Below are 21,194 nucleotides of genomic sequence, written 5' to 3'. Positions count from 1 at the left end.
AGTGTGGGGCATGCCAGAGGCAACCGCACATTGATGTTTCTCTCCCTCTCTCACCCCCTTCCCCTCTGTCGAAAAATAAATAAATAAAAATATTTAAAAATAAATAAAATACTTCCCAGATAAGGTCAAGTTAAAGGACTTCACCATCACCAAGTTCTTGTTACATGAAATGTTAAAGGTACTTATCTAAGAAAAAGAAGATGATCAAAAATATGAACAGTAAAATGACAACAAACTCATAACTATCAACAACTGGATCTTTAAAAAAAAAGGGAAACTAAGCAAACAGAACAGGAACAGAATCACAGAAATGGAGATCACATGGAAAGTATCAGTGAACGGGGGCAGGCGGGGAGAATGGGGGAAAATGTACAGGGAATAAGAAGCATAATTGGTGGGCACAAAATAGACAGGGGGAGGTTAAAAATAGTATAGGAAATGGAGAAGCCAAAGAATTTGTATGTACGACTCATGGACATGAACTAAGGAAGGTGAATGCTGGTGGAGGGGGGTGCAGGGTGGAGGGAAATAGAGGAGAAAAAAAATGGGACAACTGTAATTGTGTAATCGATAAAATATACTTTGGAAAAAAAAGAGCCCTGGCTATTGTGGCTCAGTGGATTGAGCTCTGGCTTGTGAACCAAAGGGTCACTGGTTCAATCCCAGTCAGAGCACAAGTCTGGTTTGCAGGCCAGGTCACTGGTTAGGGTCACACGAGGGGCCAACCACACAAATGTCTCTCCCTCTCTTTCTCTCTCTATTCCCGTCTAAAAAGTAAGTAAATAAAATCTTTAAAAAAAAAAAAGAAAAGAAATGTAGTATTACAAAGGGGAAAAAAGCAGGCTCAAGAATCAGGAAAAGTTTACCTGGCATTGGAGGTGATGTTCATGCTAAGGATTGAAGGATAAGAATGGGACTGGCAAGGAGAGAGGAACATTGCAGGCAGAGAGAATGTCCAACAGTCATAGGACCAGAAAAGAGTGTGGGCCCTTCCAGGAAAAAGGCAGTGTGTCCAGAGAACAACAAAGAGGGTAAGAGAAGCATAAGATAAGGTTAGCAACAGCAGGAGCCAAATCATGTGGGGCCCATAGACTATGCTAAGGATTCTGGACCTAATTCTAAGAACAAACAGGTTCAACTAAAAAGACTTTCAAGTATGGAAGTGACATGATCAGGTAACTCATCTGTGTCACTGTCTAAAAAGAAAGGCCAAAGGAGGACCAGAAGTAATGTAGAAAGGCCATTAGGAGCTTCTTTCAACAGTTTGTGGATTTCTAAAGTGAGAGTTTGGACTAGGATGGTGGGAGTGGAAACCGAGAAAAGTGGATGGATTCAAATTATGTTTAGTAGGTAGATTCAATAGCTCTTGGTATTGACTGGATGTGCGGGTATAGGAAAGGAAGGGGTAAAGAATGACTCAGGTCTCTAGGAAGAGTACTTCCCACATCCTAGCCTCCAGCCATACGGAACTACTTGCAGTTTTCTAAGCCTTCGTGCCTCTTTCAAGCTTTCATGCCTCTGAATGGAAATGTCCTTTACATCATCCTTCAGCTGCAAAATGTTTCTCCATCCCAGCCTTCCCTCACCACGCTGACTAGGTGCTCAGATTGCATGCTCCCTCAGCCTCTCATGTTTACCTTTCTCACAGCAGTTGGAACACTGCATTATAATCATCTATTTATGTTGCTGGGTCTTCCCCACATGACTGAGTACTCCCTGAGGTTGAAGATCATTTTTGGTTGTTTTAATCTCTGTATCCCCGATGCCCAATCACTCAAATATATGTGAATAAATGCCCACTCCCATCAACTGTAAGTTCTGAGGAAGAGAGAAAACAAGCTGAGTTCTTGGGGCCTAATATAAGAAATAAAATAATATGGGAGGCTGAGTTGGGCCTCAGAAAGCAGGTAAAAAAAACACAGTGTGGTTTCCTGACTGGATAAACGAAGAGCTATGAAACTGCAGACTTCTGCCTCAAGGGCTGGTAGTCCAGAACTAAAAGCCCAAACTCACAGACATATATTTAAAAGAAATTAAGGGAACCAAATTACTTAAAAATGATATATAGACTGAAAATATATAAACAGTTTCACAAATAGTTCAGAAAACAAAATTATCACATTTTACTCTACATATATGTGCAATTATTTAAAGTTTTTTATATATTCACACATTTGTATGTTAAAATTAATAAAATTATCATGGATCAATGACAGCTCACATGCTGAAAATGCCTTTTCTGAAATACACATAAGAATAAAAACACAAACTTACAAACACATTACTTAAAAAGTAAATTAAACACCTAAAGGAAGAGAAAGGTTATAACTATAAAAGATTAGTTCTAACCTTTATGAGGGATAATCTCCAACCTTTAGGTCATGGTCAAAGAAAGCCATAAAATGGCTTTATTGTCATTATCACTTTCAATTTTAAAGATTGCTAGACAGTGGAGCTAACACAGTAGAACAGTTTATCTTACTCAAACAGGTGTCCAGGGACTGTAATATCCAAACTAGAAGAGGGCAGCAGTAAAGGATTCTACCACTGCAGCAGCTCCCCAGAAACACCTTAACATATGGGGACCCCTGCACACTATGGCACATAGGAAGTTGATAATTTCATTTATATGCAATGACTTTTTCAAGTCATCCAGAAAACAGCTAAAGACTAAGAAAGATACAGGAATATAAATAAAAATCTTAAATTAAACCACAAAGGAAAAGTCTTCCTATCCCATCGCTAACTCATTCTTAGCAGAAAACCATGACTCCAGCTTCAAAGAGAAAATAGAAAACATCATATAGGCCCTCCCTCACCCTGGCTCGTGAGGCTTGGTAGAATGAGTGCCAGCCTGCAAACTGAAAGGTCATGAGTTTGATTCCTAGTCAGGGCACATGCCTGCATTGTGGGCCACCAGTCCTCAACTGGAAGTGAGAGGCAACCAATCAATGTATCTCTCACACATTGATGTTTCTCTCCCTCTCTTCCCCACCTCTAAAAATAATAAAATCTTTTTAATAAAAGGCCCTCCTTCACCTTCCTCCTACAATACCCACAAATCTATCTGCAACTCCAATTATCTATTCTTCCATTCCCTGAAGTGTAAGAAAGAAGGATCTCTCACCCTCTTCTAGGTTAATCCCCTCACTTGTGCTCTGCATCCCACTCCCTTCCCATCCTCTGCAAGGATCTCTCCCTGACTTCTATTTCCTTTTTCTTAGATCTTTAACCTAGTTATTATTCTGTTTTTTCCTAAAGAGACTGTATCTACTCTCATGACTTTATTAGCATCTATGAGAGGATATCTTCAAATAGCTTCACCTCTGACCTAGACTACTTTCCTCAGCTTCAGATATGTTAGCCTTTAAAACTCTCCACTTCAGTGTCCTATAAAAATTCCAACATGTCAACTCAGCATCTTTCTCTTAAAATCAACTCCACTAGTACCAACTTTATTCCCTATCTCAGAGAATGAACCATCATCCAACCAGTTACTAAGACAGAAACCCAGGTGCTACTTCTGACTTCCTCTTCTCCCACAGTGCTGCATGCCCAATCAAGTCCTTTGGATATCTACCTCCTTAATATGCTTCATGTCTGTTCACCTCTCTCGATCTCCAAAGCCATTTCCTGGTTCAGATCCTCTTCACATCTTGGATGACTGTAGCACCCACCTATTGTTCTTATTTCTAGTCTTAGTCTTCACCAAACTTTTCACAAATTTTCACGTGCAGCCAGAGTTATATTTCTAAAATATGTATCTGACATGTTATTTCCCTACTTAAAGCATTCAGTAGCTCCCTACTACCTTCAGATAAATGTCAAATGATTTACTGCATAACTCTTCAAGATCTGGTCCCAGTTTACCCCACCACCCACTCCACTATGAATTTTTATTCTCAAGGCCTAATGTAGCCATTTGTAGTTTTCTAACTACTATGCTCTCTCTTCCTAGCTTCACCAAAATCCCACACTGAGTCCTAAAGAATCATATTGATAATCCAAACCCAAAGCAGCAAAAAATTTTTATCCTATACTAAGTAAATTTTCATTTAGAAAAATTACTTTTACTAAATTCTACAGTGCCACATAGTGGTGAGAGAGGGAAAGCGCATAATAAATATGTATGCAGTGACTGGACAGTGAGCCTCATAGTTGTGTGTACCAGGGCACCCACACTTACTTAGCTCATCTTGCTCATTACATCACCCTCAGGAACTTACGTCACTGGGGCTCAGGCTGCCCAGCCCATTCTCCTGCTCAGAATTCTTTCCAGACTCAGTGCCCTGAGAAGAGCGAGGATGAGATGGATGAATCCAGATCTCTAGGCGAGTAGTGTCATCGCCAACATGACGAAGAGTAGACTTCTTTCCTTTCCGCCACTGGTCAGGGCTCAGTTCCAATTCCTCATGTTGCTTCTTTTCCATCTGTTCTGCCTGTACAGCATACAAACACACAAGCTCAGACTCTCCAGAGATTTAGCTAGTAAAGACAACTGCTTACCTCACCTGAGTTTGTTGCCCAAGGACTATAAAATGTAAAAACTCGGTCACAGTTCCAAAGTAGCAGAGTTAAAATAAAAAAAAAGGAGCAGAGTAGCATCTGCTTTGTCTCATAAAAGTTACTAATTCTATCAACTAGATGCTATGAAACCTGTACACCCAAGGGCCCCAAAGAGCTCTCCTAAGATGAGTTTGGTTTTGCATTGGCACTGACTGCCTTCCATCAGTACAGCCCAGGGGGACCCCTTGAGCACATTATTAGTCATTCCCGAAAGGACACAGAGGCACTAACAGAAACACAGTCTTCTAGGAAGGAATGATTCTGCCTCATCCCCACTCACCTTTCGTTTGGTCTCTTCAAACAAGCTCATGAGACTCTCCTTGGCAGTCAGGATAGGGTTGCTGGCAGCTAAACTGCGCATATAATAATAGACAGCATCAAGCTTCCTCCTCTGTGGAAAGAGGCCAGAGACACTGAGTCAACCAATTTTCTTTGTGAGTCTGGCCTAAGTCAGCTGACCCAAGAAACCCTATCATTTCTCCCAACCTGTGCCCCAAACTATGAGGAATTCTAGTAAGAAAATCAGAATGTTATCCATGGAAGAAGCCATGGCAATTACATCAGAGAGACCCTTCTTGCACAATACTATTCCTTACATGCAGAGGTACTCTATGCCAAGTATTCATAAGGGGAAAAAAAGAATAAAGAGCCTCAAAAAATATAAAAGCCAATTATGTCTTGTTTTTAGAGAAAAAAAAAGTTCAATTCACCTAGCCATTTATTGTTTTTAAAAATTATAAATAACAATGGCAATATCACTAAGTAAGCATAATGAAAATAAGGCAAGAGATCACCACTTCACAGATACTATCTCTAAACTAAGGACACTGCCACATAGTTATTATTATTTCCATTTGAGATGAGGAAATGAGAGATCTCCTCAAAAAACTGAGAATTATCATATGACCCAGAAAATTCCACTTCTGGGTATACACCAAAAAGAATTGAAGGCAGGATCTTGAAGAGGTATTTGTACACTCATGTTCACAGCAGCATTATCCACAATGCCCAAAAGGTGAAAGTGTCTACTAAGAGATGAATGGATAAGCAAAATGTTGTATATACATATAACTTCTCAATCTGGCCTTAAGAAGGAGGAAGTTTTTTTTAAGTTATTTTATTGTTGTTCAGTTACAGTTGTCCGCATTTTCCCCCCATAACTCCCCTCTACCTCAGCCAAACCCACCTCCCTCACTCGCTTCCACCCTCCCCCTTGGTTTTGTCCATGTGTCCTTTATAGTAGTTCCTGAAAACCCTTTCCCGCATTGTCCCCTCCTACCTCCCCTCTGGTTATTGTTAGATTGTTCTTAATTTCAATGTATCTGGTTATATTTTGTTTGCTTTTTTCTTTTGTTAATTATGTGCCAGTTAAAGGTGAGATCATATAGTATTTGTCCCTCACTGCCTGGCTTATTTCGCTTAGCATAATGCTCTCCAAGAAGAAGGAAATTCTAATACAAGTTATAACATGAATGAACCTTGAAGACATAATGCTAAGTGAAATAAGTCAGTCACAAAAAAACAAATACTAAATACTGTATGATTGCACTTATTTAAGTACCTAGAGTAGGCAAATTCATAGAAACAGAAAGTAGAAGGGTAGTTGTCAGCAGCTATAAGAGAGAAGAATGGGAAATAGTTGTTTTATAGGTACAGAGTTTCAGTTTTATAAGATAAGGAGAGTTCTGAAGATTGGTTGAACAACAACGTAAGTGTACTTAACACTACTGAATAGTACACTTAAAAATGGGTAAGATGAGTCCTAACTGGTGTAGCTCAGTTGGTTGGGCATCATCCCACAAACCAAAAGGTCTCTGGTTCAACTCCCAGTCAGAGCACATGACTGGGTTGTAGGCCCAGTCCTCAGTCAGGGCCAATTAATGTTTCTCTCACACACTGATGTTTCTCTTCCTCTCTTTCTCTCTCTTCCTCAATCTCTAAGAATAAATAAATAAAATGTTTTCCAAAAAATTTGGTAAGATGGCAAATTTTATTTTATGTACATTTTACAATTAGAACTTTTAATATTTTTAATTTTTAAAAGATTGGGCAAAGATTTGAATAGACATTTCTCCAGATGGTCAATAAGCATACTGAAAGATGCTCAATATCATTAGTTCTTAGGGAATGCAAACAAGACCATAATGAAATATCACTTCAAAGTCACTGGATTTGTGGGTATCAACAAACTAATTCTAAAGTTTATATGAAAAAGTAAAAGAACCAGAACAGCACACACATTATTGGAAGAGAAGAACAAAATGGGAAGATGGATACTACCTGACTTCAAGACTTACTATAAAGCTACAATAATCAAAAGAGTGTGGTACTGGCTTAAGAATACATAAATAGATGAGCAGAACAGAATAGAGAGTCAAGAAATAGACCCACACAGATAAAGGAAGCTGATCTTTGACAAAGGAACAAAGACCATTCAATGGATGGTCTTTTCAACAAATGGTGTTTGAACAACTGGACATACACATGCAAAAAATTAATCTATATACAGACCTTACACCCTTCACAAAAACTAACCCAAAATGTAAAATGCAAAACTATATAATGTAACCCTTAGAAGGTAACATAGGAGAAAACCTAGGTAACCTTGGATTTAGTAATGACTTCTTAGATACGACACCAAAATCACAATCCATAAAATAAAAACTGACAAGTTGGATTTCATTAAAATTAAAAACTTCTTCTCTGTGAAAGACACTGCTAAGAAAATGCAAAAATAAGGAACACGCTGACAAAATATTCACAAAACACATATCTGATAAAGAACTGGTATCTGAACTATACAATGAACTCTTAAAACTCAAAATAAGAAACAACCCAATTCAAAAATGGACAAATGGCCCTAACTGGTATAGGTCAGTTGGTTAGGCACTGTCCCACAAACCAACAGGGCACTGGAACAATTCCCAGTCAGGGCACGTGCCTAGGTTGCAGGCCTGATCCCTGATGTTTCTCTCTCCCTCCCTCCCCTTCTAAAAATAAATAAAAATCTAAAAATGGGCAAAAAGAACTAAACAAATCATCTCCCAAAAGACACAAAAATGGCAAGTAAATTTATGAAAAGATGCTCCATAGCACATGTCACTAGGGAAATGCAAATTAAAACAATGAGATACCACTACACACCTATTAGAATGACCAAAATCCAGAATGCCGACAACACCAAATGCTGGCAAGGATGCAGAGCAACAGGAATTCTCATCCACTACTGGTGAGAACGCAAAACAGTGCAGCCACTTTGGAAAACAATTTGGCAGTCTCCCCCCAAACTGCATATGTATACTCTTACCATACAGTACCGTAATTACACTCCTAGGTTTTACCCAAGTGAGCTGAAAACATGTCCACGCAAAACCCTGCACACAAATGTTTACAGCATTTCTATTTAAAATACCCAAAACCTGAAATCAGTCAAGATGTCCTTCAATTAGGGGAATGGATAAACAAACTGTGATACATCCATACAACAAAAAGACATATCAAGCCATGAAAATAACACTAAATTCATATAGGTAAGTGAAAGAAGCCAACCTGAAAAGCTACATACTGTATGATTCTAATCATGTGGCATCCCGGCAAAGGCAAAACTATGGAGACAGCAAAAATATCAGTGATTGCCAGAGGTTCAGGGGAGGGAAAGAGACAACTGGTGGAGGGTGGACACAGGATATATTTAGGGCAGTGAAGCTCTTCTGTATACTATAATGGTAGATACATGTCACCGCACATTTGTTCAAACTCACAGAGTGTACAATAATAAAAGTGGATCTTAATGTAAAACACAGCCTTTAGTTAATAATAAAGCATCACTACTGGCTCATTAATTGTAACAAATATACAACACTAATGTAAGAAGTTAATAATAAGGAAAATTGAGAGGAAGGAAAAAGTTGAGAGAGCATATGGGAACTCTCTGTATTTTCTTCTCAATTTTTCTGTAAACCTAAACTGACCAAAAAGTAAAAAGAAAAAATATTAAAGAAAAAAGTCCCCAAGTTCTGTGTGGGGGGATCCACAATGAGATACTACTTCATACCCAGATTAGTCATAATCAAAAAAAGAAAAAAATAACAAACGTTGGCAAGAATATGAAGCAATCAGAACCCTGGTACACTGCTGATGGGAATGTAAAAGGGTACAACAGCTATGAAAACAGTTTAATTGTTCCTCAAAAAGTTAAACATAGAATTACTATATGACCCAGCAAGGGTCCTATACCTAGGACCCATTCCTAGGTGTAGACCCAAAAGGATCAAAAATGGATATTCAAACACACACTTCACAAAAGCACTATTTACAATAGCTGAAACATGGAAACAAGCAAAATGTCCAACTGATGAATGAATAAATAAAATTTGCTGTATCGGACCTGGCTGGTGTGTCTCAGTGGACTGAACACCAGCCTGAGAATCAAAGGGTAGCAGTTAGATTACCAATTAGGACACATGCCTGGGTTGTGAGCCAGGTCCCCAGTAGGGGGGCATGTGGGAGGCAATCACACATTGATGTTTCTCTCCTTCTCTTTCTCCCTCCCTTCCCCTCTCTATAAAAATAAATAAAATCGTAAAAAATAGAAAATAAAACTGTTATATCCGTACAATGGAATATTATTCATACATAAAAATTAACTACTGATACATGATACAACATGCAACCTCAAATACTTTATAATACATGAAACAAGCTAAATATAAAGGTCATATTTTGTATTATTCCAATTACATTAAACGTCTAGAATAGGTAAATCCAGAGACAGAAAGCAGACTAGTGGTTGCCAGAGGCTGGGGCTCAGAAGGAATGGGGAGTAATGGGTATGAGGTTTTCTTTTAAGATAATAAAAATGGACTTCTGGTCAAATAGAGGCATAGGTGCCCTGGCTGGTGTGGCTCAGTGGACTGAGCACCAGCCTGCAAACCAAAGGGTCACCTGTTAAATTACCAGTCAGGGCACATGCCTGGGCTGCCAGCCAGGTCCCCAGTAGGAGAGACATGAGAGACAACCACACACAGATGTTTCTCTCCCTCTTTTTCTCCCTCCCTTTCCCTCTGTTAATAAATAAATAAAATCTTAAAAAAAAAAGATGGAGGTAAACATGGCTGGCCTCCTTGCACAATCACATCAAAATTACAACTAAACTATGAAACAACCATCACTCGGAACCATGTCATTCAGAACCATCATATATCGGCCCTGGCTGGTGTGACTCACTGCAAACCAAAGGGTCACTGGTTCGATTCCCAGTTGTGGCACATGCCTGGGTTGCAGGCCAGGTCCCCAGTAGGGGGTGTGTGAGAGGCAATCACACATCAGTGTTCTCCCCCTAACTTTGTCTCTCTCTTTCCTAAAAATAAATAAATAAAATCTTAAAAAACAATAAAAATTAAAAAAGAAAAAAAAAGGTTAAAGATAAGGATAGAATTTTAAAAGCAGTGAGACAAAAGCAGTTAGTTACCTCCAGGGGAGTTCCCATAAAATTGTCAGCTGATGTCTCAAAAGAAACTCTGCAGGCTAGAAAGGACTAGCAAGAAATATTCAGTCATGAAAAGCAAGGACATATGGTCAAGACTGCTCTACCCAGCAAAGCTATCATCTGGAATCAAAGAGCAGATAAAGAGCTTGCCAGACAAAAAAAAGCTAAAGGAGTTCATCACTACCAAACCAGGATTGTATGAAATATTGTGTTTTTTAAGAAAATATTTTATTTATTTATTATTTTATTTATGTATTTATTTTTAGAAAGAGGGGAAGGGAGAGAGAGAGAGAAACATTGATGTGTGGTTGCCTCTTGTACAGCCCCAACTAGAGATCTGGCCCGCAATCCAGTCACATGCCCTGACTGGGAATCAAACCGGCAACCCTTTGGTTCGCAGGCCAGCACTCAATCCACTGAGCAACACTAGCCAGGACTGTATGAAACGTTAAAGGGAGTTATCTAAGAAAAAGATCAAAACTATAAACAATAAAATGGCAATAAATATATATATCAACAATTGCATATAAAAAACAAACTAAGCAAACAAGTAGAACAGAGACAGAATCATGGCTACATAGAGGATTTTGATGGTTGCCAGACTGGGGGTGGGGGAGTGGTTTGGAGGAATGGATAAAAGAGGTGAGGGGTTTAGGAAGTACAAATGGGTAGTTACAGAATAGTCATGGGGATATAAAGTACAGTATAGGAAATTGAGTAGCCAAAGAACTTGTATGCATGACCAATCCATGGACATGAACAAAGGTGTGGGGACTGCCTGAGGGAGTAGGGAGTACTGGGTGGGTGGAGCCAAAGGGGGAAAAATGGGGACAATTGTAATAGCATAATCAATAAACTATAACCTAAAAAAAAAACAAATAAAGACACCTTGACTGGACTTCTAGCAAGATGGAGGCATAGGTGGACGCACCGTACCTCCATGCACAACCAAGATTAGAACAACAGCAATTTAGAGGCAGAATAATACCCAGAACTGACACAGAATTTATCTGAATGGAAGTTGGACAGCCAAGAAGTTTAAGTAGACCCATTCATCCAGACCGGTAGGAGGGGCGGAGACGAGCGTGGGTCACAGCAGGAGTGCAGGGAGAGCTGGGCACCTAAGGCAACTGAGAGCGCATAAACCATCCCTGGTGCGCAGCGGTGGACCCTGAGTACGCAAGTGGCAACTGGCGGACCCAGTGAGGCTGCGATTGTGGACCAGGGTAGAGCACGCAACCCAGGATCCCAGGGAAGGGACTGAGATCCCAGGAGAGTGGGGCTGCCGCCATTGTTCCCTCCCACCCCCACCCCCACATACAACATCACAATCTAGCGACTGGGGTGCCCAGCCCCGGTGAACACCTAAGGCTCTGTCCCTCACCGTAACAAGAGCAACTAGACCAGAAAAAAAAAGAGAGAGAGGGATGGCTCAAATGGAAGAACAAATTAGTGCCCCAGAACTCATCCTTTTGAGCGACCAAGAAATAGCTAACCTATCAGATGCACAGTTCAAAACACTGGTGATCAGGAAGCTCACAGAACTGGTTGATTTTGGGTGCAAATTACATGAAAAAATGCAGGTTACCATAAAAGAGATGAAGGAAGATGCACGGAGAACCAACAATGATGGGAAGGAAACTGGGACTCAAAACAATAGAGTGGACCAGAAGGAAGAAAAAAAACAAACAAATAGGAAATAATGAAGAAATAAGAATTCAAAAAAAATGAGGAGAAGCTCCAGGACATCTTTAAACATTCCAACATCCGAATTATAGGGGTATCACAAGGGGAAGAGGAAAAACAACAGATTGAGCAAGTATTTGAACAAATAATAAAGGAGAACTTCCCCATTCTGGCAAAGGAAATAGACTTCCAGGAAATCCAGGAAGCTCAGAGAGCCCCAAAGAAGTTGGACCCCAGAAGAAACACACCAAAGCACATCATAATTAAATTACCCAAGGTAAAAATGAAGGAGAGAATCCTAGAAGCAGCAAGAGATAAGGGGACAGTAACCTACAAAGGAGTTCCCATCAGACTGTCAGCTGATTTCTCAAAAGGGACCTTACAGGCAAGAAGGGGCTGGAAAGAAGTATTCCAAGTCATGAAAGACAAGGATCTATATCCCAGATTACTCTATCCAGCAAAGCTTTCATTTAGAATGGAAGGGCAGATAAAGTGCTTCTCAGATAAGGTCAAGTTAAAGGAGGTCATCATCACCAAGCCCTTATTTTATGAACTGTTAAAGGGACTTATCTAAGAAAAGAAGAAAAAGAAAAAACATGTATAGTAAAAGGACAGCAAACCCACAATTATTAATAATCACACCTAAAGCAAAACCAAAAGAAACTAAGCAAACAACTAGAACAGGAACAGAACCACAGAAATGGAGATCCCATGGAGAGTTAGCAACAGGGGAGTGGGAGGAGGAGAAAGGGGGAAAAGGTACAGAGAATAAGTAGCATAGATTGTAGGTTGAAAATAGACAGGGGGAGGGTAAGAATAGCATGGGAAATGTAGAAGCTAAAGAACTTATAAGTATGACACATGGACATGACTAAAGAGGGGGATATGGGTGGGAGAGGGTGTACAGGGTGGAGGGGAGTGAAGGGGGAAATGGGACAACTGTAATAGCATAATCAATAAAATATATTTTAAAAAAAAGGAAAAAAAAGACACCTTGAAAAATAAAGTAGTAAAAATGTCTTGGAACTAGAGAGAGTTGATGGTAGTACTGTTAATGTACTAAATGTCACTGGATTTTACAAACAATAGATTATTTACAAAAATTATATTAAAAATTATATTAATAATTATAAATTATTACAAGTTATGTGAATTTTACTGCAACTTTTTTAAGCCATTGGGAAAAAATTAAATTATATCTTCTAGTTAACAAGAAACATGACAATTCAATAATTGCAAAGAAGAAAAACTAGACAAGGAGATGAAATGAGAAAGAAGAAAAATAGTAGATAAGAAGAAAGGAGGGAGGAAAATAAAGCCACAGAGAATATGAAAAAACATATCAGAAAGAGGACAGAGGTAAAAAGCAAGGACAGATTCAATAGATTCTGAAGGAAGTTTATCAGTAAGCCACATTATTTAACAATTTCAATCCATAATTAAGTATTAGGTGGTTCTTTGAATCTTTTGTGAAATAACTCCAACATTATTTGGGCAATGAATTTTACAGCATTAAGAAAAATCTCCCTGCTAATGAGCATGTTAGCTGCTTCTTATACTTGAACCTTTGATACCTATCATCGGCCCCCACCCTTTCCCCTTCAATTCAGCTTCCTCACTAGGAGCTCTGTCAGATCCCAAGGCTCTCTGTTACAGCCACATTTAGAAGAGTTTGGTACGATCCAGAGAAGTATGATTTGGCATTTACTGTGCTTCTGCTAAGAAGACTCCTTAGCTGAAAAGCTAAGAGGAATAAAGAAATGATACGAAGAAAGGAAACAAGGATCCGAGTGCTTGGGGCTAACTGAGGACTTTAAGAGGGAGAGGGAGACAGAACTTTACTTTCCTTCTAGAAATAAGCAACCTGATTCAAAGAGATAGGGAAGGGAAGCAAGACAAGATTCAGAGCTGAAGCCTCTGATCAAAAACAGTGGTTTGGCTGGAGCAAGAGCATTTCCCAAGGAACTCAAGTGCAGTTAAAAATGGATACCATACAGACTCAACTGAAGTGAGGGATCCCTGACAACTTACCTCCAAAATTAATAGTAATAAAAGGAGTTTGTGTCCAAGCTGTGTGCCTCAGTGGACTGAGCAGTGGATTGCAAAGGAAAGGATCTCCAGTTTGATTCCCAGCCATGGCACATGATTGGGTTGTGGGTCAGGTCCTCAGTAGCGGGTGCACAAGAGGCAACCACACATTGATATTTCTCCCTCTTTCTTTCGCCCTCCCTTCCCCTCTCTCTAAAAATAAATAAATAAAATCTTTTTTTAAAAAAAGGAGTTTGAGGATTGGAGACATAAGGGCATATATTTTGGGTTACAGTATTCTAATTGAATAGATGAAATCTAGCTCCAGGAGCTGATGCTATCAAAATCCATATTCTAAGATACTGCCTGCAGAATTCTTCCCATGTCCACAGGATTCCTTACCGTATATACTGCCAGCAGAGCCAATTGGTTATAGGGGCGCCCGTTCTTGGGAGCAATGTGTTGGGCCTTCAGGTACCAACTGGAATAGAAAAACAGTTTTAAAAAATGCTAGTTCCCTATCAACTCTTTCCCAGTTCATCACCTGATATTCCTCACTACTTAAGATATAAGCTGGAGTATTAGATATAACCCTGGAGTGGTAAAGTATGACTACAGAGACCAGTAAGGACACCTGTAGGGCACACTATAAGAGGCAGGTTGGGTGGCCTATTGCTCTTAGTAGGGTATAGCTCAAAGCCACATAGGGAGAAAAGCAAATGTGCAAGAGGCAATAGTACCTGCGTGCTTTCCCGTAGTTTGCCGTGTCATTGGCTTGTTCCCGGTACCTAGCAATATCTCCTTGACAAATCATACACCGCTGGGCACTGATCAAGGCATATTTTACCTTTAGGAAAAAATAGTTAGTTAATAGCATACCCAAGAAACTCTTAATTTCAATCCCAAAGGACAGGGATAGGGTCAAAATGACAGAGTAGCATTAATAAAGCACTAGCAGTCCTCAATAAAGTAAAAAGTTTTCAGTCTAACCTAGACTAGCAAAAAAAAAAAGTTAATAGTGTGATGAAAAATTTACTGAGAAAGAGTTGCAGAAGAGAGAGAGGGGTCATTCTTATTTCAAGTCCCAGGCAAATGGAAGAAAACATTCTGAAAATAAGAGCCAGGAGGCCTGACTCTCCATGTAATTGTTGTGTGATCTCAAACGAGGTCTCTGGGACTCAGTTTCTTCATTTGAATGTAAAAATACCTATTCCACAGAGTAACTGGAGAGAATAAATATACTTTACAAATTTTAAAATGATATACAAATATAAAGACAATTGTTTACTATTTTCTTCCTACTATCATTATACACTTTCTCTCTTCAAACTGTTAATATCACCACATTGTATTACTGCATTAAATCCCCTTTGCGAAATAATTCCCTGAAAGAGTACCCTTACCAAATACCTATAATGTGACAGTACTGTATAGTATTATATATACTCTTAGTGATGGGCTTGGCATCTGTCACTCAGTGAGAAAACAAGAGAGTAAACCCTCAGCAGCCCCAAAACATGTGCCTAACCTAAAAACCTCCCTGAGGAACATCACTTCATAATACATAATTCCACTTCACCCCACACACGAGAAATTACCATGTCCCTGAAAAAAGCACAAAGCTTTAAGAAACTCATTTACTAACTAAATAACTAGCTCCTGAATACCAGCCTCCTAACACAAACTCAAACAAGTGCCTCAGTAAAGTTATATATCACTACATCACCCGTCTTTGGAGTCCTGACTATTCCACACATTCTATGAATAAACACCAAGAACTCTTGGTATTTAACTGATAAAGCATCAAGAAAACCAGCTATGTTTCCATACTACAGCCACTTGACCATCTCAACAAGGGGAAGAAAAAACACATGCTGACAAAGGCTCTCCACTACTCTCACAGTGAAGTCCCAGATGATCTAACCTCTGCTCATCTCTTCAGCACCATTATCCTCCTTACTCTCTGAGCCTCAGTCAGACTAGACATTTCCCCAGTCCCCTAACACACCATGCTCTTTCCCACTTCGGGTCCTCACATACGCTGCTCACTCTCCCTAGAATGTTGTTATTCTTGCATCTTCACATACACCTGGCTAATGTCTCAGGTGTTCGGCTTCAGCTTAACTGTGACTTCCTCAGTCCTCTGTGATCCATTCTCTAAGCCAGGGATATCAAACTCATTTTCACTGGGGGGCCACTACCAACCCCTCAGTTGCCTTCAAAGGGCCAAATGTAACTTCAACTCCTTAACAGTTAAGGAGTAATTACATTTATACAATCCTAAAATTATTTCGGCCCTTTGAAGGTAACTGTGAGGCTGATGTGGCCCCCAGTGAAAATGAGTTTGACACCCCTGCTCTAAGCCCTTTTACAGAATATACCCCCACAATATCCTTTGCAAAAGTCACTACATCTGCAATTACTAATCCAATGCCTGCACTCACCCCTAATCAAACCCTAAACTCCAAAGCTGGAATCATGTCTTTCTTGTTTCACAATGAATTAATTGTGTGTGCTCAGAATGGCACCTGGCACTTAGCGGGGACTCAGTAAATACTTACTGATTAGTAACAGAGCTGATGAATAACAATTCATCAGAAGGAGCAGAAAGTCAAGAGGAAGCCTCTGCTCCATAAGTCACACACCCCTTTCTCTAATGAATCTTTAACTCCTTCCTTTCCCCTGGCCCTTTCTTTTCAACATATAAATATGCTCAAGTCTCTCTCAGCTTAAAAACCTCCAAACAAACAAACATCTCCTGACAATATGTTCTCTTTTAACTACTATCTACCCTCCTTGCCTTCATTGCCAAGATTCTTAAAAGAATGGTTTATACTGCTGTGGTTCAGTGGATTAAGTGCCGACCTGTAAATCAAGGGACCACCGGTTCGATTCCCCACCAGGGTACATGCATGGGTCAAAGGCCAGGTCCTCAGAAGAGGGCACATAAGAGGCAACCACACATTGATGTTCTCCTCCTATCTTTCTTCCTCCCTTCCCTTCTCTCTAAAAATAAATAAATAAATAAAATAAAAAGAATGGTCTACACTACTTTCTCATTATCTATACTGTTCCACTTCTCATTCACTACAATCTGGTTTCCTTTCTTTCCAATCGAGGTAACTTATGATAAGGCCATCCAATCCAATGAACACTTTTTAGTAATCTTAGCACTTGATGATTCTATAGCACTTGATGAATTTACCCACCACCACCTTGAAATCTGATAATCCCACTTTCTGTCCAGCCTTCCCCTTATCCCAACTTCTGCTTCAACTATCACCTATATATTGAAGACCCCTCAATCTATTATCACAAGCCCAGCTCTTTCTCCTAAGCTCCCGACAGACCAAAATATTCATCTGTTCATTCTCAAGCTCCTCCGCCTAGGCATATCCAAAACTGAGCTAACCTCTTCCTTCCCAGCCACTCTCCTAGGCCACAAACTGGGAGATGATCTAGACTCTCTTCATGCCTCCAAACTCATCATTCACACCAAGTCAGCCAGTAGTTCAATTCTATTTCCCTTGTATCTTTCCAATCTGTCTCTTCTTTTCTACCTCCAATACCTTTACCTTCATTTGGGCCCACACCCTGACTCTCCCATCTCCACTCTTGCCCAAACTCATCCATTTCCCAGAGCAACTCATTGGAAGAACAAATCTACAATATCCATTTGTTGGAAATCAATGGTTCCTCAGTGCTTTCAGAAAACAGCCCAAACTCTTCAGTGAGGGTTTATGATCTATCCCTTCCTACTTCATTAGCTCCATCTGCTGTACAGCCCAACTCCACATTACGGACACCAGCATACTGAACTTCTTGTACTTTTCCAATAAGGCCTGATTCTCTCTCACTATGCCAAATATTGAAACTGCCTCTTCTGCTCCTATTTATTATTTCAAAACTCAACTTGAGAGGCTCTGAAGCCTCTCAAGTTGAGTTTTGAAATAATAAAGCTCTCCTTGACCCCATCCATCTAAACCAGTTCACTTCCCTAACATTCTATATATACTATTATCATAGTACTTATGACATTACAATTATTGATTTAATTACTCTGTCACCCCAATGGACTATGTGTTTCATTTTTGTATCCTTAACACCCAATACAGTGCCTAGCACATAACCAACACTAGATAAATGCTTACTAAATGAATAAATACATTTAAGATAAAGAAACTGGCTTACTGTCTTGTGTAATGGCTTGCTGCGAATGGCAAGACCATCCATGTAGTCCTCCAGTTTGAACTTGTAAGTAACCTGTAGCTTTTGAAGCAAACTGTCAAAGAAGTCACTACCCTATAAGGAGAAAAAATAAGAAATAAAAAAGTTAAATGCTGAATCAGCAAGTTCTGACCCAGTCTACCCATCAGAAACCAAGGCAAGTGACCAACAGTTCTGCTAAAGCTCAACTATCTGATGTAAAGGGAGGCATATACAGTAATTAGTGGCCATCAACTAAGCAAAAGACAAATCCATTGCATAAGCCACTCCATGGTTTTAAAGATAACATCTGCACACACATTCTTTTACCCACCCTCCAAACTCCCCTACCCCCAGCTAAGACATTCAGAAAGCTTCCAAGCTAAAAACGAATTCCAAATGTAATTTATAGTCTCAAGGAAGCCATAAGAGTAAGGCAGGCCTAAACCTAAGAAAACAGCATACAATTTTTTGTCAATGTTCTGTTATAACATATAGTATTTCAGGTGGTAAAAATCCATCACAACTACAGGATGCTGAAGCCTTTTTCCTGAGGACAAAAAGATGATGGTTTACCTCATCCAAGAGTTCCAAAAGTCTGTTCCGAATCTGTTCTGGGTTATCAACATTTGGATCCTTGAGAAGCTGCCTGAACTTCTCAATCACCTGATAGAAAGCATTCTTCCACAGGATCTGATCCACATTCTGATTATCAGAGAACTCAATATCTAACAGAATACAGCGCTCATATAGCTGCAGCAGTTCAGCTCTGGAATAAAATACATGCAACTTCTAGCTCCAAATACACCACAGAAAAGGCTAGACCCAAGATTTGAGCTTCCTGCAAATTAAGCATCTTCCTTGGTAAGAAATCCAAAATGCCACCAGGTATAGTAATCATCCTAGCTTCTTTCCTGCACAACAGAATGCCATTTAAAAAAGTTATGTCTAGGAAAGTTTTTCACCCATATGCCTCCACCTAAATTTAACAGCTGACATAAGATCTTCACAAGTTATATGTTGTTCATTACTTGGCATTCTGAAAAGTCTTTCCTTTTCCATTTCCATATTCCATGTTCTCTTAAGGTTAATTTTTTTCTCCTTAAAATGTAGGAAGCATAACAATTTCTAAGACTAAAAACAAAATTTTCAGTTGTTTTTTTTTTTCCCCAATTGCCCCTCCCTTACAAAAATCAATATGAAAAAGAGATAATACCCAGTGGCTTACCCAAAAGGTAATCTAACTTCCTCAGCCATAGAAGCCCATGCACCGCCCAGCTTATCCCCATTTCCCTTTAGCCAGGATGGAACACACCATACCTAAGCTGAGCCATCTTTTCCAGGCCCTCAGGACTGATGCGGTCCCTGGACAGCAGATTGCTGAGCTGCAGTTCCTGGTTATCAGCCACCCGAAGAAGCCTATGTAGTTCCTGTTGCTGTATGTTCCTCATGTGTTGCTCCATCTCCTCAGGACTCATGGTGCTGGCAGGGAGAGGACTACAAACGTACTGTCCTGATGGAGTTGGGTAGCCTGGGTAGTAAGGCCCAGGATACACACCATTTGTAGGGCCCACTGGATATTGCAGAGGGTTATAGCCTGTATAAGGATACTGGGAGGTGGGGCCTGGTGTCCGGGGGTAGTAATAGGGGTTGTCAGAGTTTTGAAACTTATAATAAGATGCTTGGGCCTGGCGCGAATCACCCCAAGATGTAGGGCTGACTTCATCATCAGTGTCCAAGAAATGTAACTGGGGTGTCTGGCTCTTTAGAGCAGGTTTCTGATCAGGATTGTTCGGGTCCCACAACCGTCGAGTGGTACCTCCTCGGCCCCAACTCCGAGATCCCTTACTACCAGATCCAAATAAAAGCCGAGGTCCCAAAGGTGTAGATTCTGGAGAACCAGATGAATTGACAGACAGGGAAGTATGAGCAGGCAGAATCAGAATGCCACGGCCACGACCCCGAAGTTCTTGTTTCAGGTTTTTGGACTCCTGCTTCTCAGAGCCTTTGCCCCCATTGCTCAAGCCTTTGTCAGGCTTTACCTTATCCACATCTTCCCTGGCTGACCTCACCACAGGGGAATCTTTGTTCATGGTTTCTGCATCAAAAGTGACACGAAGAGTACCTCGATTTTCTTTACCATTGCTTTTCTGCTCTCCTTCCCCATGGCCAGACCAGTTTCTTTCTAAATGTTTCTTCCTTTCTGAGCTCCTCCTGGGCCCATCCGATTCATCAATTCTGTCCTCATCTAAGGAGTCAGTTGAGGACATGGACACTTGCTTCTTCAGTCTTGGCCTCAACTTGGCCCTGTCCTGGCGGCGGCGGCGACATCCATTATCAGTCATGCTAGTCCCCTCAGTACTGTTGTTGCTACCAGCTGAGCTGGTACTGCAAGTGCGGTAGCGATTCCTTCGTTTGTCTGAGCGGGAATAGCGCTTTGCAGAACCCAGCTTCACCTGTGCCGGGTCTTCATTCACTTTCTTCATCCCCTCCCCTTTTTCAATCCTCTTTCCTTTTTCTCCCTTTGCAGTCCTTACTCTGTCACAATTTAAGCTCTTGTGTGCCTCATTTTTGTCTGGTTTATTCACAACCTCCTCTTTCATATGTCCCCTACATTCGTCTTCCTCTACTTTCAGTTGTTCTACTTGGTTGAGGATTTCTTCCTCATCCACACGGCTAGTAGACTCTTTGGTAACAGTCTGCAAACGTCTTCCAGGCTGATAGATCTGCATGTCAGGTTTCTTTGTTCTCTTGATAATTCTTAGACTTCGATCCTCTTGTCCAGCAGTCCTAGGAAAGGACTCTTGTGCCTGAATATTTTCTGGGTCCATAGGACCATTTTGCTGTTGGTTGTCCAGTTTCTTGCAGACATCTTTAATGAGCTGTGTACCATTTCCAACAGCAGAAGAATCTCTGTCATTAACAATTTCATTCTTAAATTCATCATTCCCAGGGGGTTCCTTGATTTTAGGTTTGCTCCTTAGGCGTGAAAGACCAGGTTTATAAATCTCCAGATCTGGGCGCCTGTTATCTTTGCGTTGCCTGGGCTCCTTCATGTTTTCTGTGATGTTGAAGAAAGTGATAGGGGTTGGGGGGAAGTAGAAGAAAAGAATAAAGAAAGAGGGAAGGGGAAAAATGTCATTCTGGTAAATTAACAGAAAAATCAAGCAAAAATTAAACATCAAAATGCTATTATTGATGGAAAAAGAAGGAAATTTCT

General features: G+C 40.2%; 1 protein-coding gene across 2 annotated transcripts in view; it reads right to left on the bottom strand.

The window, feature by feature from the left end:
- The window catches only part of SMG6 (SMG6 nonsense mediated mRNA decay factor), a 222,741-nt gene that overhangs the window by 198,978 nt on the left and 2,569 nt on the right, over positions 1 to 21,194 (bottom strand). For both annotated transcript variants that reach the window (XM_045836380.1, XM_045836381.1), the window contains exons 2-8: positions 19,295 to 21,035; positions 18,551 to 18,743; positions 17,960 to 18,070; positions 14,509 to 14,615; positions 14,171 to 14,249; positions 4,847 to 4,957; positions 4,227 to 4,439 (exon numbers count right to left, since the gene is read on the bottom strand). In XM_045836380.1, the coding sequence (XP_045692336.1) occupies positions 4,227 to 4,439; positions 4,847 to 4,957; positions 14,171 to 14,249; positions 14,509 to 14,615; positions 17,960 to 18,070; positions 18,551 to 18,743; positions 19,295 to 21,035 (2,555 nt within the window). The remainder of the gene's footprint in view (positions 1 to 4,226; positions 4,440 to 4,846; positions 4,958 to 14,170; positions 14,250 to 14,508; positions 14,616 to 17,959; positions 18,071 to 18,550; positions 18,744 to 19,294; positions 21,036 to 21,194) is intronic.

The sequence above is a fragment of the Phyllostomus hastatus genome, unplaced genomic scaffold, assembly GCF_019186645.2.
Source record: "Phyllostomus hastatus isolate PE091 unplaced genomic scaffold, TTU_PhHast_1.1 phas_contig_210, whole genome shotgun sequence".
In the NCBI taxonomy this organism is placed as follows: Eukaryota; Metazoa; Chordata; class Mammalia; order Chiroptera; family Phyllostomidae; genus Phyllostomus; species Phyllostomus hastatus.
The sequence above is the reverse complement of the archived record's forward strand: the minus strand, read 5'-3'. Positions and strand labels throughout refer to the sequence as shown.